This window comes from Echiichthys vipera (assembly GCF_963691815.1).
Source record: "Echiichthys vipera genome assembly, chromosome: 22".
In the NCBI taxonomy this organism is placed as follows: domain Eukaryota; kingdom Metazoa; phylum Chordata; class Actinopteri; order Perciformes; family Trachinidae; genus Echiichthys; species Echiichthys vipera.
In genome coordinates this window covers 21364641-21383564 of record NC_139847.1, presented here as the reverse complement: position 1 = coordinate 21383564, position 18924 = coordinate 21364641, and the positions used below count along the sequence as shown (strand labels likewise).

The following is an 18924-nucleotide window of genomic DNA, read 5'->3' as shown; positions in this document are numbered from 1 at the left end:
TTATTATTAATAATAATAATAATAATAATAATAAGTAGGTAATAAAAATATATGTTTTTATTTTTGATTTGATAAGTAGCAGTATCATTATTATTATTATTATTATTATTATTATTATTATTATTATTATTAGCAGGCTTCATTATTCAGGACACAGGAAGTGCCCTAGCTTTACTCTGGTATGATTGGTTGCTTTCTCAGTCTTTCAAGTCTTGTTCCAGCCAATCATTGACGACCTCCCGTAGCAACGGTACCGCCTCCTGTAGGCGCAATTTGCCCAGAAAACAGCGGCTCGTTTTTATTCTGCGATACTCTGCGTTAACGCTTCTAAACTTTGCGTCTTCCGTGGTCCGCGTGTGCGCGTCCATCTGGACTCCTGACGCGGGTCTGAAACGGCTCTGGGGACGTTTGAAACGGACTGAGTGAAATGCATCCCCGGAGCGTTGAACCTGTTCCGTCCCGCACACAAAGCCTGTGAAGCAGCCTGTGAAGCAGGCCGTGTTTTTCCTCGGAGCGGCAGCGCGCTGATGATGCTCAAACATGTCGGGGAATCATTACAAAGGCAACGAAGTCAGCTGCTGCATCAAATACTTCATCTTCGGATTCAACATCCTGTTCTGGGTAAGAAGCGGTCTGCTTTATCTGTTCTCTCTCTCTGTTCATGAGCCTACCGTTCGGTTATTATCCTGTCCGAAGGCCCCATTAACCATCGCATCTTATCACGGTACCGTTCTCACTCACTTTCACACATTCAGAGTCATATGAACGCATGTGTGGTTCTGTGGGTCCAGTAATGTCCGGGTCCGAGCAGCTGCTGGGGCCGCGTCACAACGAGAGCTAATCGGCTTTTTGGAGTGAACTAATGACAGCTCAGCCCCGGTGTCACTGCAGGCTTATCATTCATATATGTGCTTTAGGCTGCACAATGCACGGGCTCATGACGCAATATGTTTTAACAAGTGATGTCATTCATGTCAAACTGACACCGGAGAAGTGTTCTAATGCCAACACACACACACACACACACACACATATATATATATATGAGACACTTATGACAACATACTGCATATGTAATCTGAGTGCAAGGCACTTTTAAACATGGGGAAGTCAGTTGCTGTTATTCCCATCGGCAGTTCATCCACAGAATAGTCTCCTTTATCATCACACGTTCCCACAGTGTCAGCTGCTGTAAACCCGCAGACGGGAAAGGAAAGCCCTCTAAAGCGGTTCCTTTTAGTGTAGTAGCTTTACTTTAAAAATGACTTCAATGATGATTTGATAAGCAGAACTATGACAGATGAGTTACCCGTTCATCACTAAATCCAATAATTGTTTCAGATTTAATGGAAACACATTTTGATACATATTTCACATAATTAATATGGGGGCATTTTTCCAATTTTGATATTGTCTTTTTTTAAGCTAAAAAAAGCTCATGATGATCTCCCTTATTCATCGATCCTTTTACCATTTTTCAATTTATTGTTTGCTGCGTGCTCTTTAAATCATTAAGAAACAGTGAAACATGTCAGTATCCCAGAGTCCAAGTTCATGTCATCAGATGTGTTGTTCTGACCGGCTGAGAGTTTAAAGCATCAAAAAAATGATGTTTTTTTTGTGTTACTGAATTGAGAAGACAAGAAAGGCAGACACACTTCATATTTGAAAACCATCTGCTGTTTTAATCTGTGCAGCAGCACGAAGTGGAAAAGGGCTGGGTCAAAGGGTGTGATGACATTCATAAACACACTCTCAGCCAATCACATCACTGGTCTAATCACTCTGTAACAGCTGGGCCAATCACAGTGCAGCTCAACAACTGAGCATTGTCTTTTCCAGGAAATCATGTTGTAGCCCGTGAACACAGCAGCACACATCTGCAGCCAGAGGAAGATGTTATTTACACTGTTTATCATATTACATTGATGATAAAAACTGTGGTTACAGAACAGTTTATATGATCGCATCAATCTGACACTTTTTCAGACATCATAATGCTGTGTTTCAGCTTATAATGCTCACATCATATCTTAAAATATGACACAGTGTTTGTGCTGTAACGCATTTATTTGTGTATATAATCGACACATTTAAAAAAATAACCCAAACCACGGAAATTGCACCGGTAATCTGATGGCTCTCAGAAGTGTGTGTGTGTGTGTGTGTGTGTGTGTGTGTGTGTGTGTGTGTGTGTGTGTGTGTGTGTGTGTGTGTGTGTGTGTGTGTGTGTGTGTGTGTGTGTGTGTGTGTGTGTGTGTGTGTGTGTGTGTGTGTGTGTGTGTGTGTGTGTGTGTGTGTGTGTGTGTGTGTGTGTGTGTGTGTGTGTGTGTGTGTGTGTGTGTGTGTGTGTGTGTGTGTGTGTGTGTGTGTGTGTGCAGAAGGCGGCCTCTGTGAAGTGACTCGATTCTTGTAAAGCACATCTGCTGGTGCACGGGACATTTATCTGTTTTTTTAGGCGCATATATTCCAGCTTGTTCCACACATTCTGTGAAGTTTGGACAGACAGCGTTGATGCAACGTGACAGCCTTACACTCACGTGCTGTTAGGACACGGTCATTTCGTTTTGCCACGAATCCTCATGACTGCCTGTAGTTCTCTCTACAGACATACTATGTACATACTACGATCTCTCTGCTTTGGCAGCTCGACAGCACGTTCTGTGTTTGCCCAGCCCCAGATACCACTTCCATGCCTTACAGCCTGAATCTTTATAGATTTCCTCGATGATTCCTGATCAGTTTTTGTGTGGAAAAAAAAATCAGCCTACACAGTTTTCAGTGTGAGCTCAACCGTTTTTAAACCGTCTTAAAGTCAATAGAAAAATCTTTCCTAAAATACCGGAGCTACACGTGGAATTGTTTTACAAGCATAGTCTATGAACAGAAAACTCATACCCTCATATCTCATATAAAAATGCACATTGGAAGTTTTCAGATGTGTAATAATATTCTTAAAAGTAAAAAAAGAATGGTAAAATGTTTCATCTGTCAACTGCAAGTTTCAGGTGTGACGTGGTGAAAATGTTATGTAGAAGAAAAACCCTGTATTGTTATCAGGCTAAACACTGTAAAAAAAATATGCAATATAGTGATGTTATCATTCTGAGATATAAATAAAAGACAACAGGAGGTCAGAGCAACAGGGTCACTGTGTTCACAATGTGACAGACTGCTGTCATGTCATGTTGCATCAACACTTCCCCAGTAATTTGTCTTGACTGTGGTGTTTTGCAGCTGCTGGGCATGGCCTTAGTTGGAATTGGACTGTGGGCATGGAGTGAGAAGGTAAGTACAGACATTGGAGTTATCATTAGTGATACTGCAAAATAGAAATACAGTGTAGTTATTACCATCATTCGTTCTACATTGGGTTTTTTTTCAAAGGCCAAAGTGATAATAAGATTGTCTTGTTTAAAGCTGCACTTATCAATATTATTAGACAGACTATGAGTCAAATGACCCTGTAATGTGAAAGGAGTCGTTTGTGGTGAATGTCGTGTTCTTACTCAAGGAAAGCCATACTACTTCTTAAAGTTTATTATAAAAACAGCAAAGAATAATCTGCTTGGCCAAGGATTTTCTAGGGTCAGAAATGTTTCTGCAACCAATGAGCCAGAAAGAGCACCGAGCCCCCTCCCTTCACAAAGAATTTATACAGCAATAAAGTTCATTGGGTTGTTGTGATTGGTTCAGAATGTTACTGAGGCAGTCAATCACTCCCAGACTGGCTCTCATTTGTTCACAAGTTGAATCCTCTGCCCCCTGGTCACACAGTTCTTCCAATGAACAGCCAGTTCCTGTAGAAAGAACACTCCCTCCTCCTTCCTGGGGCTGATCCCCTCTCATCTCACTGCACGTAGTTTTAACCTGGAGCTTATTTGCAACATCCTTTAATTATGCCATCTGTGTTAAATTGATATCAAATATAATTTTTATTTACCTTCTATATGTGTACAGTGAGTAATAACACAACTTTAATTATATTGTGACAAAAATAAACACGTTTAAAAATCCCCACATGACAAACCCAGTTATTAGCAGCTCTGTACTTCCTCTCAGCTCTCTTCCTTTTCAGCTCATTCTTCTGGTTTTATCATCTGCAAACTTGTTTCTAGCATCCAGCATTTTGGTTGTATTATGTGCGGCTGTAGCGGTTGCATCCTATCTGATGCCACTGTGACCCTTTGTCTTCTGAAAGAGACGCAGCTGTGTATTGTGCTCTGTCTCTCTTCTCCAGGGGGTTCTGTCCAACATCTCGTCCATCACAGACCTGGGGGGGCTGGACCCAGTCTGGCTCTTCATGGTGGTCGGGGGGGTCATGTTCATTCTGGGCTTTGCAGGATGCATTGGAGCATTGCGGGAAAACACGTTTCTACTGAAGTTTGTATGTTCCATGATAAGACCTTTTTGCATTCTGCACTGATGGATGATGGGACAATGGACAGTCATTTCTATCATTTTCTGTCTTTGTACTGCAGTTCTCTGTGTTTCTGGGAATCATCTTTTTCTTGGAGTTGACAACAGGGGTCCTGGCGTTTGTCTTTAAGGACTGGATTAAAGACCAGCTCAACCTGTTCATCAACAATAACATTCGGGCGTACCGGGACGACATCGATTTACAGAACCTCATCGACTTCACACAGGAATATGTACGTGTTTATTTAAACACCAAAGTTTATTCTAGACCTTCTGAAGTACTATTTACTCAAATTCCACGTATTGGCTTTTTCCAGCGCTTCCAACCTTGTCACCCAGTCTTCTTCAGCATATGAGTTGCAATTGGCTGAATCTGCTTTGCACTGTTCAAAACTGTTCGGATTGTACTTGAGTAAAGGGAACCAATCAGGTCCACTTGTGATGGGTCTTACTGCCCTTTGAAAAATATTATTTATAAATTCTGTCTACTAATGGAGGAAATCTGGAATCTCTCAGGTCATTACCCCTCAACGGGGTGTCCAAATAGATAAACCAATCAGAGCAACAAAACGTGACTTTTAACCAATTAGAGCAATGAAACAAGACATGAGCAATCACAAAAAGATTTTAGGAGAGAAATAGGAATCCAATAACAGGGTCTTGATTCATATTTGATCTGTGTTTCCTAGTTTGATGGAGTAAGCCAACTACGTTTTGTAGGCATGTTGCAGCATGATGGTCCTGTCAGTCATTGTCTCAAACCCGCCCCGCCAAAAAATGGCGATTCAGTATTATCACGATCATCAAAATAGAATGTTTATTTTACATAAAATAAACACTTTCGCTTTCTACTTCTTTTAATAGAGAGATGGACTGTAACACAAACGGGAGAGAGTGATGCATTGCATTCTGGGATTAGGCACGGAACTATGGAGACACTGAGTAGTAGAGAGACATTATAACACAAGAGGGTGAGCTTTACCTTTTGTTATCGGAACGCCATTAATGCAGCCAGAACCCGAGGCACTTCCCTAACTCAACAGGGACTATAAATATGTCCACGGAAATTTTTTATTCTTTTGGCAGATATCTTAGTTACAATGAGATTTAGCTAGAAAAGCGGTTTTGTGTTTATATGTGCAGTATTTATTCACTTTAGGAAATCCCACAAGCTCTTTAAAGCTAATGTTAGCTCAAGTTGACTGGCTGACTCAAAAGGGACTAGAAAGCGTCTCTTTAGCTTCATGGAGACCGCTAATGTTAACCTTAGCTGCCGTTCATCTTCTTCATGCTAACACTTGTTACATAATGTTTCATTACAGGTTTTTTCTCTGTTGCTTGAAGTTGGTAGCTAAATCTGTCCATGGGGGGAAAAAAACAATATTTTCAGCAGATATCTTAGTTAAAACAAGATTAGCTAGCTGGTATTTATTCAGTTTGAGTAACCCCATAATCTCTGCAAGCTAATGTTATCTCAAGTGGACTGGCTAAATCAACAGGATTAACCCTGTTAGCATGGTGGCTAACCATCTTACTTCAGTATTTTTATCTGTTGATTTGCATTTGTTGTTGCTGTGCGCTTAAAATTAATGGATAAACTAAGCGGTGTGTCTGGCTACATGGTTGAAATTACCCAGAATGTAATGCACCGTGATGCAGTTAGCCCAGCTCCAAAGGCTACATCAAATAAAAATATGGATTTTCTGTAAAATACAATACATTGAACTGTAACTTAAATGCCAAATGAACATTACCCAAGTAAACTGCAGTCCATTCACCGGACAAGTCACTCTTAGGATATTCATGATTATCCCGATAATGTAAATTCACCACATTCAGCGTATTGTGAGTATTTTATATCGCGATCTGCCCCACATGAGATTTAGAGTTGTGCTTGGTCGGCCAGGGCCCAGGTTGGATGGAGTCTGTCTGAATGTGAGGGCTGCAGACCAAATTAGACATGAGCGTTGCAGATTCATCTGGTTCCCAGGCTAGAGGAAACCGGGATTTCAACAGAAAGAACCTTTAACATTTTTCCTCTCTGTGTGACTTCAGTGGGAGTGCTGCGGTGCGTTTGGAGCAGACGACTGGAACCTGAACATCTATTTTAACTGCACTGATGGAAATCCCAGTCGAGAAAAGTGTGGCGTTCCCTTCTCCTGCTGCACTAAGGACCCAGCGGTACGAGCGTCTCACTCTCCATGCACTTTCACATTTATACACTTCTCCATGCACAGGTGCCAGAAATGACCAGAACACCTCAGGGTTAGGGCTGAAACAATTACTCGATTACGAAATTTCATCTAGAACGTCACCTCCCTGATCAGCCTTTATAGTTTTGTTTGAGTAAATGTGTCAGTGGAGTTTTGTTCGTTGTTTGTTGTTACAGTAAACAGGAAGAGAGCGACTCTCTCTTCCTGATAATATCTATCTCTAATTCATTTATAAATAAATCTATTTGTCTTTGAACCTCTTTTAAACATGTGTGTCACAGAGAATTTTATGCACCACTTTGAATTGTTTAAATAGTAAACTTATTCATGGTAAATTGCGAGTGTATTGCCTTCAACACACACACACATCTCATCTCTCTCTCTTTCTCTCCCTCGATCTCCCCCCCACACACACACACCACACACCAAATAGGCCTACCACATATTATTACTACACATAATATATATATTTGCAAAATAACGCAAATTATAATACATTTTTAGACAAAATCATAATGTTTTTTTTGTCCTATTACTCGAGAAGCCAATGGAATAATCGGTAGAATACTCAATTACAAAAAGATTCGATAGCTGCAGCCCCACTCAGGATAGCACATTAAGCCTGGCTTATTCTGACTTTCTATTTTGTATTTGAACCCACTCACATCTTTTTGATTAGTCATTACCTGCAAAATATCAGCATGTTAGCATTGTCATTGTGAGCATGCTGACATCTGCTTTTAAATAGGTCATTCACTATAAAGTTTAATCTTTCTGTCTCTAGGAAGATGTAATTAACACTCAGTGTGGATACGACATTCGAGCTAAACCAGTAAGTAACATTTCACTCACTTTAACCCTTTCATTTATTCCATTTTGATGCTCCCAAAACTGCTCCTCTACTTTTTATGTCCGTCTCAGTTTGAGCTTTTTTTTTGAGTTTATCACCTTGAAATTACTAGTGGGGTAAATCTCTGATGTGACAGGTGTGATATATTTAATTACATATGATGAAAAGATGCAAATCCAAGAAATCCTTTTGACCTCTGAGTGTCCAGAACAGAGTTTTTATGTTCTGCTTTGGAGTTGTTGGAAGGTAGTTTTTTAACACTTTAACACACAACTGTTCAGATGCTTTGAAGTGTGGTTGTATGATGTACTTAGCCAGTGTATTACCTACAGTAGATGACGTTAGCACGCTGTTTGGAGAAAGAAAAAGGAGTACTGACACAGAAGCTGCTGCAGTGTCAAATTTTAAGAAGAGTTATCTCAGGACACTTTCCATATAGAGTAGATCTAGACCACATTCTTTGATTTACAGAGACCCAACATGTCCCCCATGAGTATACTGAAAGTTATAAGAGCAACATCAAAAACAGCGACAGAGAAGGTTCATCATGGGTTTTAGTCCTCCTTCAGGAAGACAGGAACCTTCAGGGATGGGATGGCACTACACTGTACTGTAGCTGAAGCCTAAAAGATGAAATCTGTTTAGTGTACACTATATTCCTTGTTGTCAAACATCCCAGGGTAACAGCTCTTGGTTAAAGTGAAATTCATCCCAAAATCAGAAATACTTAAAAAATCCCAGGGGGAAATTATTTTAATATCAAACTCTAGCTATACAAACAACATATTTAACAACAACAGTATTATAGAGATAACATATATTTGTAAAAACAGAAATATAAACTATATATACTGTATGTAGAATATCAAAATTACAATGGTAATATATACAGATCAAAAGTACTGTAGTAATTTGCAAAGCACAGATTGTTTATGATTGAGTCCGTATTACAGAGAGGGGGTGACAGACTCTGCAAGGGATGCATTGTATAATTTAATGACCACAGGCAGGAGAGAATTCCTGTGGCACTCTGTGGTGCATCTGGGTGCGAGGAGTCTTCTGCTGAAGGTGCTCCTCTGCTGGGCCAGTGTGTCGTAGAGAGGGTGGGAGACATTGTCCAGGGCAGACCAGAGCCTGGACAGCATCCTTCTCTCTGCCACGGTCGTCAGGTTCTCCAGCTCCTCCCCCACGACATCACTGGCCCTCCTGATCAGTTTGTTCATTCTGTTGGTGTCTGCGACCTTCAGCCCACTGCCCCAGCATGTGACAGCCAAGAAGATCGCACTGGCCACAACAGACTCATAAAACATCCTCAGCATCGCCCGGCAGATGTTAAAGGACCTCAGCCTCCTCAGGAAGAAGAGTCCACTTTTGCCCTTTTTGTAGACAGCCTCTACATTTCTAGTCCAGTTCAGCTTATTATTGAAGCACACCCCCAGGTACTTATACTCCTCTACAGTGTCCACAGGGACCCCCTGGATGGAGACAAGGGTCACAGGTGTTTTCACCTTCCTCAGATCCACTACGAGCTCCTTTGTTTTAGTCACGTTGAGCTGCAGAGGATTCAGCTCACTCCAAGTGACAAAGTTGCCCACAACAGTCCTGTATTCACTTTCATCCCCCTTTCCAATGCAGCCAGCTATTGCTGAGTCATCAGAAAACCTCTGAAAGTGGCAGGACTCAGGGTGCAATAGTTGAAGCCATCTTCTCACCCTATAGCCCCGGCGTTGCTTCCCACCTCTGTGTCCCTGGTGTCTTTTTCTCCAGAGTTCGGGTGGAATATCAGCTGGTCTGGCCGCTATGCCGGCCGTCATTAGGGTGATCAGCTGTTCTCCAGAATAAACAAAGACAGCTTGTCCCGTAGGAAGCGGCATTGATAAAAGCGGCACGAAAAGAAACACGAAAACTAGCGAAAGTAACCTCATTGTAGAGGGCAGAACGGGCAAAGGGAGAATAGAAGTTAAGAAAGTCAATCCAAATGGAAGGAACCCATTGGTGCTTTGTTAGTATTAGTGGTTAAAAAAGACGTTTGAATACCTTCACCGTGCTGCCCCGAGCTAATCAATGTTAGCCACGTCCAGCTGTTAGACTTTCCAGGATTTCTCCATTAATAGTTGATACACGAAAAAACGAAATGTCTCGATGGCTTATTTGATGAGTGTATTTGCTGAAAAAGACCATGGGATGATTTTACGCCAGAATTTCACTTTAACTAAAGTCTCACAATAGTACAAACAAATCAAATTTTTAAAAAAATCTATTTTATGAGTATGAAAATGTAAAGATGATGACAGGACGTTGTGTTGTGTTGCAGGACTCGGAGCAGAAGGACTACATCAACGTGAAAGGCTGTGTACCACAGTTTGAGAAGTGGCTACAGGACAACCTCACCCTGGTGGCCGGGATCTTTATTGGAGTTGCACTACTGCAGGCCAGTTCCAGAACCTTTATAATGTTTCAGATACAAACTAAACAAAAGCTTAATTACTTTTTAAAGTCTAATGTTGCCATCTTATGCTAAGATGTATGTTTTTCTTTTTTCATCCACAGATTTTTGGGATTTGTTTGGCCCAAAACTTAGTGAGTGACATCGAAGCTGTGCAGGCGAGCTGGTGAGAAAAAGCTCTTTACTTCAGTATCTCCTGTACTCATTCAGACAGAGTTTTTCTGTTGTGCTCTTTCTACTGTTTCCATTTCACAACATGAGGCATTTCAGCTCTTTCAAGAAATGTCTCTTGAAGTAATTGCACTGTTTTTATGTCTTCCATAAAAACAAAAAGTCTATTTCTGTGGAGTACACACTGTTCTGCATTTTTTAGGATTTGCTTTATTTAGTTTGGATGACACTAGTCACAACCTGCAATGCTCTAGATAATGTCAGGTATTTTAGCATTGCTTGTTACTCACCTCCCCTGAAAGGACTTCAAAGTTATTTCTTCCCTCAAATATAATAACAAACTTAATACTAGGGATGCTCGATATTGGCTTTTCTGCCGATATCCGATATTCCGATATTGTCCAACCCTTAATTTCCGATACCGATATATGCAGCCTTTTTACACCAAAATTGATCACATATCACCTATTATGGAATTAACACATTATGCCTAATTTTATTGTGATGCCCCACTGGATGCATACATAAATGCAACACGGCTTTTCAAATGTAAACACAGTCTGTACAAAATAAGTTATTGAAAAAAGTGCCATTCATTTATTTGTTTGTGTTTTTAGAGAGAATATTTTGCCTCAAACAAAATTACAGACAACATCACAACAAGGAAGATGCATAGCTTCAGTCCAGAGTAGTAAACAAACATAGTTCTCTTTTTACAGACTGAGTAACGACTGAGCCGTAACTTGGCAAATAATACAATCAATAAATTAGCAGTCAAGCTCAACATGCTGACCTGTAGTGGATCTAACGGATACAGCAGAAATTAACTTCTCGACGTGACTGTAAACAATGCTGTGCAAGTCGGGTCAGCACTGGTCTGAGAAACACTCTGACTGGGCGTTATACAGACATAACGAGGCTCCAGGAACTCCACACGTTTGGTGAATCCGGCATCCTGAGCGATAGAAAAAGTTTGTTTCTCAGTGTCGGCTGTTGCTTCTTTCCATCACTTTGCTGCACAGATGTAGCGTATAACTCCGCATGCTTCTTCTTGAGGTGAGTAATCAAATTTGATGTTTTAAAGGAACATTGTTTCCTCCTCTCATAACCGACGCCTTGTCATTGCAAAGCGCACATTCACTGTTAGTAGGTGACACTTGGAAATCCTTCCAAACCACGGACATCTCATGCACCAGGAGAGCTGAAGCTTGTTAGCCACGGTTAGCAACCTACGAGTGAAGCGTGTTGTTGTTGTTATACGTCATCAAACACGCGCCTGTAAACGGCCTGTGTTGCATTCAGGTACACTTGGAAATGCTGAAGCCTACAGAACTAACATCGGTTGTAAAAACCCGATACCGATAATTCCCGATATTACATTTTGAACTCAATATCGGCCGATAATATCGGTGGGCCGATATTATCGGACATCCCTACTTAATACTGATATTTTTTCATAACCAGCCAGAAACAATGGTCTGAAATATATTGAATTATATTTTTCTAAGATGCCAGGTTTGTCCATACTCTAGGTCTGGAAAGCACAGAGCCCATAAATCAGGGGTGTCCGACCCTGCTCCTGAAGAGCTACTGCTCTCTGTTTCTCTCTGCTCTACCACACCTGAATCTGATGCGCTACTCGTTATCAAGCGGCTAAAGCTTGTCAGGGGTTGGAAAATTGTTAGAATCACGTGTGTTATCTTTTTAGCTCAAGAATATAGTGTGCACACTTCTCCTGAGGGGTGTACTACAAAGCGTGCTGAACATCCCCAGGGTATCTTTGGATAACCTGGATCGACAAAAACGAAACTCTCAATCAGAGTTAAACGGTACCACGAAGCTCACTTAAGAGTTGATTTGTCAAGCCAGGGTTTCTGCTTTAGTTCCATTACGTTCTCATAAAAGGGGCGGTATCGTGTCATTTGACTCAGCCTTTGGATCAAGGGCCGCATATTTCACTCACTCACTGAAGAGGAGCAGATCATTAGAATCATTATAAAGACGTGCTGGCAAAAAAAATAGCAGATGTTGTAAATTCGTCAGTGAAAAGATTCTGCATATTGTCTAAAAATAACTATGCTAAATACAGAATTGAGCTCCATCAATCCCAATAGAGTGATGATGATTTAAAATGCAAAAATGTGCAACCTGCTTTGTTTTATATTCCAGGGAATGCAAAGGTGTAATACACCACACTGGCCATAATTCCATAACCTTTAGTGTATACGTTTTCCATGTGACATAAGAATTGGAACTATACTTAAATGCACAACGAACCCCACACACAGATCACAAGACTGACGCACTGCGTCCACTCTACCACTGTCTCAAAGAGCCTGAGGTTTTCTTTTATCTTAAAGACGATAAAATCCTTCGCTGACAGTTTGAGTGGGCAAAAAGCTCTGAAACTTTACGAGCATATTGTGCAATGAATTGAGCACAGCTACAACTCTGCTGATAGCACCGCACACCGTATTTTTGCTCAGATTTATGGCATCACCAACTGCATGATAATATGTACCTGTGACAAAGAATCACAGTGAAACATTGCCCACATAAGGTCCGACAAGAACGATCAAATAGTGAAAACCCTCTGATGAACCTGTGTCTCTCATAAAGGAGGTCTAGGAAGCTGCTCTGAGCTTTAAGGAGCCAATCTAACACGAAAGTCTACGTCACTTAGCTCTATGTCTAAGCTGAAAACCTCCTCCAGACCAGGTTTGGATGAAAGCACAAGTTACCATGGTGACACAGCCACGCTAAAAGAGAGCGACTGTCACAGATGACCCAGGCTTTGAGCGCAACATACCTCGCTAACTCACTAATCCAGCTTCGTAGTACACCCCAGTAAGCTTGTGCACACAAAAATATTTTTGGACTTCAGGGGCCAAGCCAGGTGCATGATGGTGCAGGTTGAAAATGTAAACAGTATTAAACACGGACAATGATAATAAATTCAAGAAATGAAAGTATGCAATTCTCACGCCGAGGCTCTATGGACCCTTGAAAGATGTCTTCTTTGAAGATAAATAGGATAAATACCTAAAGAACATGTCATGGCATTTTTTAATGCAGAAACAGTAGCTTGAGTTGTGTCAGCAGGAATTCCCTAGCACAGTGACTGAGCTTACCATCACAATGCTAAAACTCACCTCATTCTTCCTCCTCCATGCTTCGTCAGGGTGCCCCCCCCTCTCTCCATGCGTCGACTCCCACCTCACTCCAGCAAGAAAGCATCGGCTTACTACTCATGAGACACACACACATGGTGTATGTGTGTTTTTAGCCGGTGGGTGTGATGGTTCCATTTGGTCATTGTTTGTCTTGAGCACTACTGTGATTGGGTGGATGGTCTCTATTTGGTGTTGTGTTGTGTTGTGTTCCATTTCAGGTCCAAATAGGTCAAATTCATTCTACCCCTACAGTGTGATATGGAGGCAAACATGAGCCAGTTATCAGTGTTAATTACTGAAAACATTTCCATTTCCTGGAAAACATTGCCTCCTCAGTGGTGACCTCATGCTGCACCGATGGGTGTAACTAATGAAATTAAACCAATTAAGTCATCAGAACTATATTAACAACTGCACCTTTCACCCATTCCCTCAAATCTAACCATCTGTTTCGAGATGGAACTTTTTCAAAGTTATTTTGCATTCCGAAAACAAAGTAGAAATGTCGAGAATTTTCAAATTTATTCTCAAAGTTTGACTTCATTCTTAATATTCTGACTTTAGTCTAGACTTATTAACTACCTTATTCTCAAACTGTTATTTCAACTTCATTCTCAGCATTTAGGCTTTATTCTCAGCATTTAGGCACAGTCCACATGCCATACTAGAGGTTGAGAAAAACCACAAATGAAACCTTGCTCCCTCTGCTCTCCATGCATTGTTTACTGTTATTTCAGTATTTGGCAGTGTTAGCCAGCTGTAGGCTCAGTTGTTCACAAGCAAGGATGGGGCGAGGGTCACCACTGTGAACAATTGTGAGTCAATAGTACGACAGTTTAGGAACAAGGTTTCTCATCGTAACTTGCACATCTGTGAAGGCCCCATTAATGCTGAAAGGTTCATACAGGTGTTGGAGCAACATCTGCTGCCATCCAAGCAACGTCTTTTTCAGGGACGTCCCTGCTTATTTCAGCAAGACAATGCCAAGCCTCATTCTGTACGTGTTCCAACAGCGTGACTTCATAGTAAAAGAGTATGGGTACTAGACTGGCCTGCTGCAGTCCACACCTGTCTCCACTGAAAATGTGTGGCATATTATGAAGTGCAAAATACGACAACGTGACTGAGACCCCAAACTAAAGTCGTACATCAAGCAAGAATGGGAAAGAATTCCACCTACAAAGCTTCAACAATTAGTGTCCTCAGTTCCAAAATGCTTATTATTATTGAGTGCTGTTCAAAGGAAAGGTGATGTAAGACAGTGGTAAACTTGCCCCTGTCGCAGCTTTTTTGGAACGTGTTGCAGGCATCAAAATCAAAATGAGTGAATATTTGCAAAAAAACACCAAAGCTTATCAGTTTGAACATAAATATCTTTGTAGTGTATTCAATTGAATATAGGTGAACAGGATTTGCAAATTATTTTATCCTGTTTTTATTACATTTTACACAATGTCCCAACTTCATTGGAATTAAAAAATAAAGCTTTTCTGTACAGTTGGCGCGTGTTGATACTGGGAAATAGTAGAGTTTTGTTTGATCAGGGCTGTGCTGACCTTTCCGGTAGGAGCCAATCGTTGACTGCTGTGTGAACTGAAAGGTGTTTAATAATGTACAGAACTGAACAACAACATACTGACCTCATCAAGACTAGTCAAAAAAACATATTCACTTGGTGGCACCTTTCAGTACAGTGCCACCATGAGATGTGGAGTAGTATATTTCTCTATTTCCCCTCCCCGCTGTAATGTGAATGTGCATAATTTCAAAGCTCAAGGACAGATCCAGCAGGGCACTTTGACGCATAGAATGCCATCTCCCAGTACATTTTCAGTTGTTCTCCAAGGCGGAGTGATTGTCACCTGAAGAAAATCAAGACTTCATTCACATAAAAACCTGAATCTGGCCCTTGTGGAAATTTAGGTTGTGTTGATCGAGTGAACCTAATGAAATACTATTAAAGTGAAATCCCGGCGTAAAATCATCCCAGGGTCTTTTTCGGCAAATACACAGAAAAAATTGTCTTGATGGCTTACTTGATGAGTGTAACAACTATTAACGTAGATATCCTGGAGAGACACTAACAGTCGCTAACAGCTGAACGTGGCTAACACTGATTAGCTCGGAGCAGTACAGTGAAGGCATTCAAACGTCTTTTTTTTAACCACTAATACTGCTCAAAATAACAGCAAACCTCTGCAGCAGCATGAGAAAAGTCCCTACACAGAAAACAAAGCAGCAACAGCGTAGTTAGTGAACCCAGAGTTTATTGAGAGTGTTTTAAAGACTCACCTACTGGCCCCTGTACCAGCTCCTCTCATAGTAAGGTCCATTCAAGTGGATTACCTAAGTCAATCCCAAAGGAAGGAGCCCATTGATGATTTATTCCAGCAAAACGCGCAAACTTTGTGGTTTTGGTGAAATAAAAGTTAATAATAGATGTAAAAGGTTTGGAAAATTCCCAGACAGCAAATTTCCCCGCAGCACCGAGTGGGGGTGCGTGTTGCCGGAAGGAACAGTATTAGTGGTTAAAAAAAAGCTGCTTTAATGCGTTCACCATGCCGCCCCGAGCTAATCGTGTTAGCGACTCTCGCAGATATCTCTATTAACAGTTCATGCACGGAAAAAATTGTCTCGATGAATGTTTTTGCCGGAAAAGACCCTGGGATGATTTTATGCCGGAATTTCACTGTAAGGTACATTTGAATGAGAGAATCTGAAAAAACCCTTTCTAGAGCTACTGCATGTTAATGACCTTCCTACATCAGTCCCCACTGAGCTGCAGAGTTGGGGTGGTTTGCATTAATAAGCCTTGGAGTCCTGTGACTTAGACAACAATCCTTTCTTTCTTTGTGGCCCTTTCTTCCACTCTAACTTTGTCCAACTGCAGACATTTTTCTGTTTGTCTTTTCTCCGCCTCAACATGTCATCCTCAGTCTTCTCTTTCCAGCCTTTAGTTTAGACTGCCGATCCTTTGCAGATGTTGTTTTCCAAGCTTTCCTAACCCTTAACATTTCTGCTTTCTGTTGTCCTCAACTTTTATTTTGAAATTTTTGAACCACACAGAGGCGTTTGAGCTTTAATAAGCAGATGATTTAGAGCTTTCTGATGAATTCAGCCTTCTATCTCCTCTTTTCCAGTTTCTTTACCTGATGCTGATGCAGCATCTCAATTCTAACAGGTAACCTCTTTTTGCAATTAAATTGAATGTGGCTGTACACATTAATCCATTGTTTATCACAATTGAGTAAAAATGGAAAATGTTAATTTGATTTTGTGTCATTGTGTGTGTCAGCTGCAGGTCTTTGAACACACCTCCTTGAACACATCAGGGGGCATTCAGAGGACCTCACCGATCACCGGCACCATTTTGTTCACTGAACCAGCACCTTTTTTCAAGGCACTAATATGTGAAATGCTCTGTATATAACACTGTGTGACTTCTGTAAAAAGACAATTGTTGGAGAGGATGGTTAAACATGCACTACATGCAGGTCGTCACAATGCTCCAGTTTTGATAGCTACGTGTAGAGAGTAGGAGTTTTGATACATCTTTTTGATATTAGATCGGTATTTTCACTGTGGAAATAACGCTCCATTGCTAAACCCATCTTGTAGGACTGTAAAATAGTAATTTAACGGATTAAGGTTGAGTGCTTGCTTAACACTGGAGATCAAAATTAGAGAACAAATTATAAATACTTGATTTATTCTGAAGTTTTTTTTTGTTGTTGTTCAGAATTTGATAGAATATCCTCTGTGAGTTTACCATTGCTGTACTAGCATGTTTTTTTAAATAACCAAGGCACTTCAACAAAAACCTTCGTGAAAAAAAGTGATCAGAATTAGAGAACAGTAACCATTGAGTCAGAAGAGAAGATTTCAACAATGTTTTCTTCGCTAGGATTCAAAAATGAACAGGAAGTGTAGAGGCCACAGCTTAGAATGACTTCAGCACATCTGGACCCACAGGACATCACTAGTTTCTCACACTGCTCTGCTTTGATCTGCGTCCATTCTTCTTCACTCTCTTCCACAGTTCACTAACTGGAGTAGGTTTTGTATACATTACTTTGTTCACATGGATTTTCCAGCGGTTCTCTGTGGGGTTTAGATCTGGACTCTGGACATTTCATTGTTTCAATATTCTTAGCTTCAATTAACTGCTTCACCTGTTTTACAGTGTGACGGGGACAATGTCTTGTATTGTACTGATTGGAGACAGTCGCAGTGGAGGTATTGCATGTTACTGAAGGAGGTTCACATAAACATTTGCATTCACCCTGTCATGTAGCTGTACAAAAGGGCCAACTCCTGCTGCAGAAAACATCCCCCAAACCATGACACTTCCTCCTCCAAATGTAACGGACTTCTTTACACACTTTGGGTTCAGTCTCTCCCTAGTCCTACTGGGCAGAGACTGAACCCAAAATGTGAACTACTACTACTACTACTACTGAACTACAAAATGTTCCCATCAGACCCAAATAAAATGAAGGTCCTCTCATCACTGAAGTCACTCTGGACCAGTTCTCCTCTGTCCACACAACATGCTCCTCAGCAAAGGCAAGTCTAGCCTTTTTATTCTTTCTGCTGATGAGAGGTTTGGTCACTGCAGAGTGAGCTTTCAGTCCAAAAAGTCTTAAACGATGAGAGACTGTGTGCAGAGAGAGACCAGTTGAACCGATTTCCCCATTGAGAGTCTTCTCATAATCCTGTCCTCTCGTGCACTTGTTTTACGTGGACGACCGGCCTTTTTGAGGGACTTAAATGAATCTGTGTACTTTTAAAGGTTCAATCCTCTTGAAACACAGACTGTGAACGCCAAACCTCTCTCTGATGGCTGAGAGGTTCATCCCTTTGGCCTTCCTTTGGTCTCCTTACAGCAGCTCGCCATCTTGCAAAGTTACAAAACTGAAAAAAAACTTTTTTCCTCAAAATAACACATTCAGGATTTGTGTGTTACAGCAGATTCCAGGACTTCTTCAGTTATGTGAATTCCATTTTTTTTTTTACCAATAAGAAGTATTTCTGCTCACTGAATAAGTCCCTCAGATACCTGCATGGGTGCTTCTGCATACTGTCGTGACAGCAGAGATTAGTTAAATATTCTCCAGACACTATCTCTTCCAGCATTAAACAGGACATGACTACAATTATTTAGCATAACTAGCTACTGCTAAATTAATGGACCAGTTAATTTAGTAATGCAGTATACTGATTGGGTATCAACTGAAATTGAGTACCAAAACCTGGCACTGCACGTCAGTTATTTTATCACATAACGTTATCACGTAAGGTTCTTGTGCTCTTGTATGTTACACGTGAGCTGTGGCTTTTTTTTGTTAATTACTTTGTCCACGTGTATCTCAATAGAGAGCTGCAGGGGTGATATGTTTTTGTAGTCCGACCCTGAAGCATCGTCCTGGTTCCCTGGACCAAAGGCCAACAGCATTCTTCCATTGGATTTCGGATTATGGCAGAAAATAAGCTCTGTGGCAGACAAAAGATTTTTATATTTAGACATTTTCTTCAGCATGATATTCTTCACAAATGAGCACAACTTTTGTGATTTTTTTTCAGGCATAAATGCAATCTGCAAATATATAAAGCTATCTTTAGGCTATAAACCAGCTCCACCAACGAGCTTCC

At 40.9% G+C, this 18924-nt stretch overlaps 1 protein-coding gene across 2 annotated transcripts; it reads left to right on the top strand.

Moving 5' to 3' along the window:
• Positions 1 to 261: 261 nt before the first annotated feature.
• On the top strand, positions 262 to 17387 carry tspan5a (tetraspanin 5a; the record flags this gene model as incomplete). Of its 2 annotated transcripts, XM_083936680.1 has the most annotated exons (10): positions 262 to 621; positions 3238 to 3288; positions 4241 to 4387; positions 4482 to 4652; positions 6475 to 6600; positions 7417 to 7464; positions 9797 to 9913; positions 10033 to 10094; positions 16413 to 16453; positions 16568 to 17387. In XM_083936680.1, the coding sequence occupies exons 1-9, from the start codon at positions 541 to 543 to the stop codon at positions 16423 to 16425; spliced, it is 816 nt and encodes a 271-aa protein (XP_083792806.1). In that variant the 5' UTR covers positions 262 to 540. The 2 variants fall into 2 exon arrangements, with proteins under 2 accessions (XP_083792806.1, XP_083792805.1); XM_083936679.1 differs by lacking the exons at positions 16413 to 16453; positions 16568 to 17387 and adding an exon at positions 13281 to 13353.
• Between the last annotated feature and the right edge of the window lie 1537 nt (positions 17388 to 18924).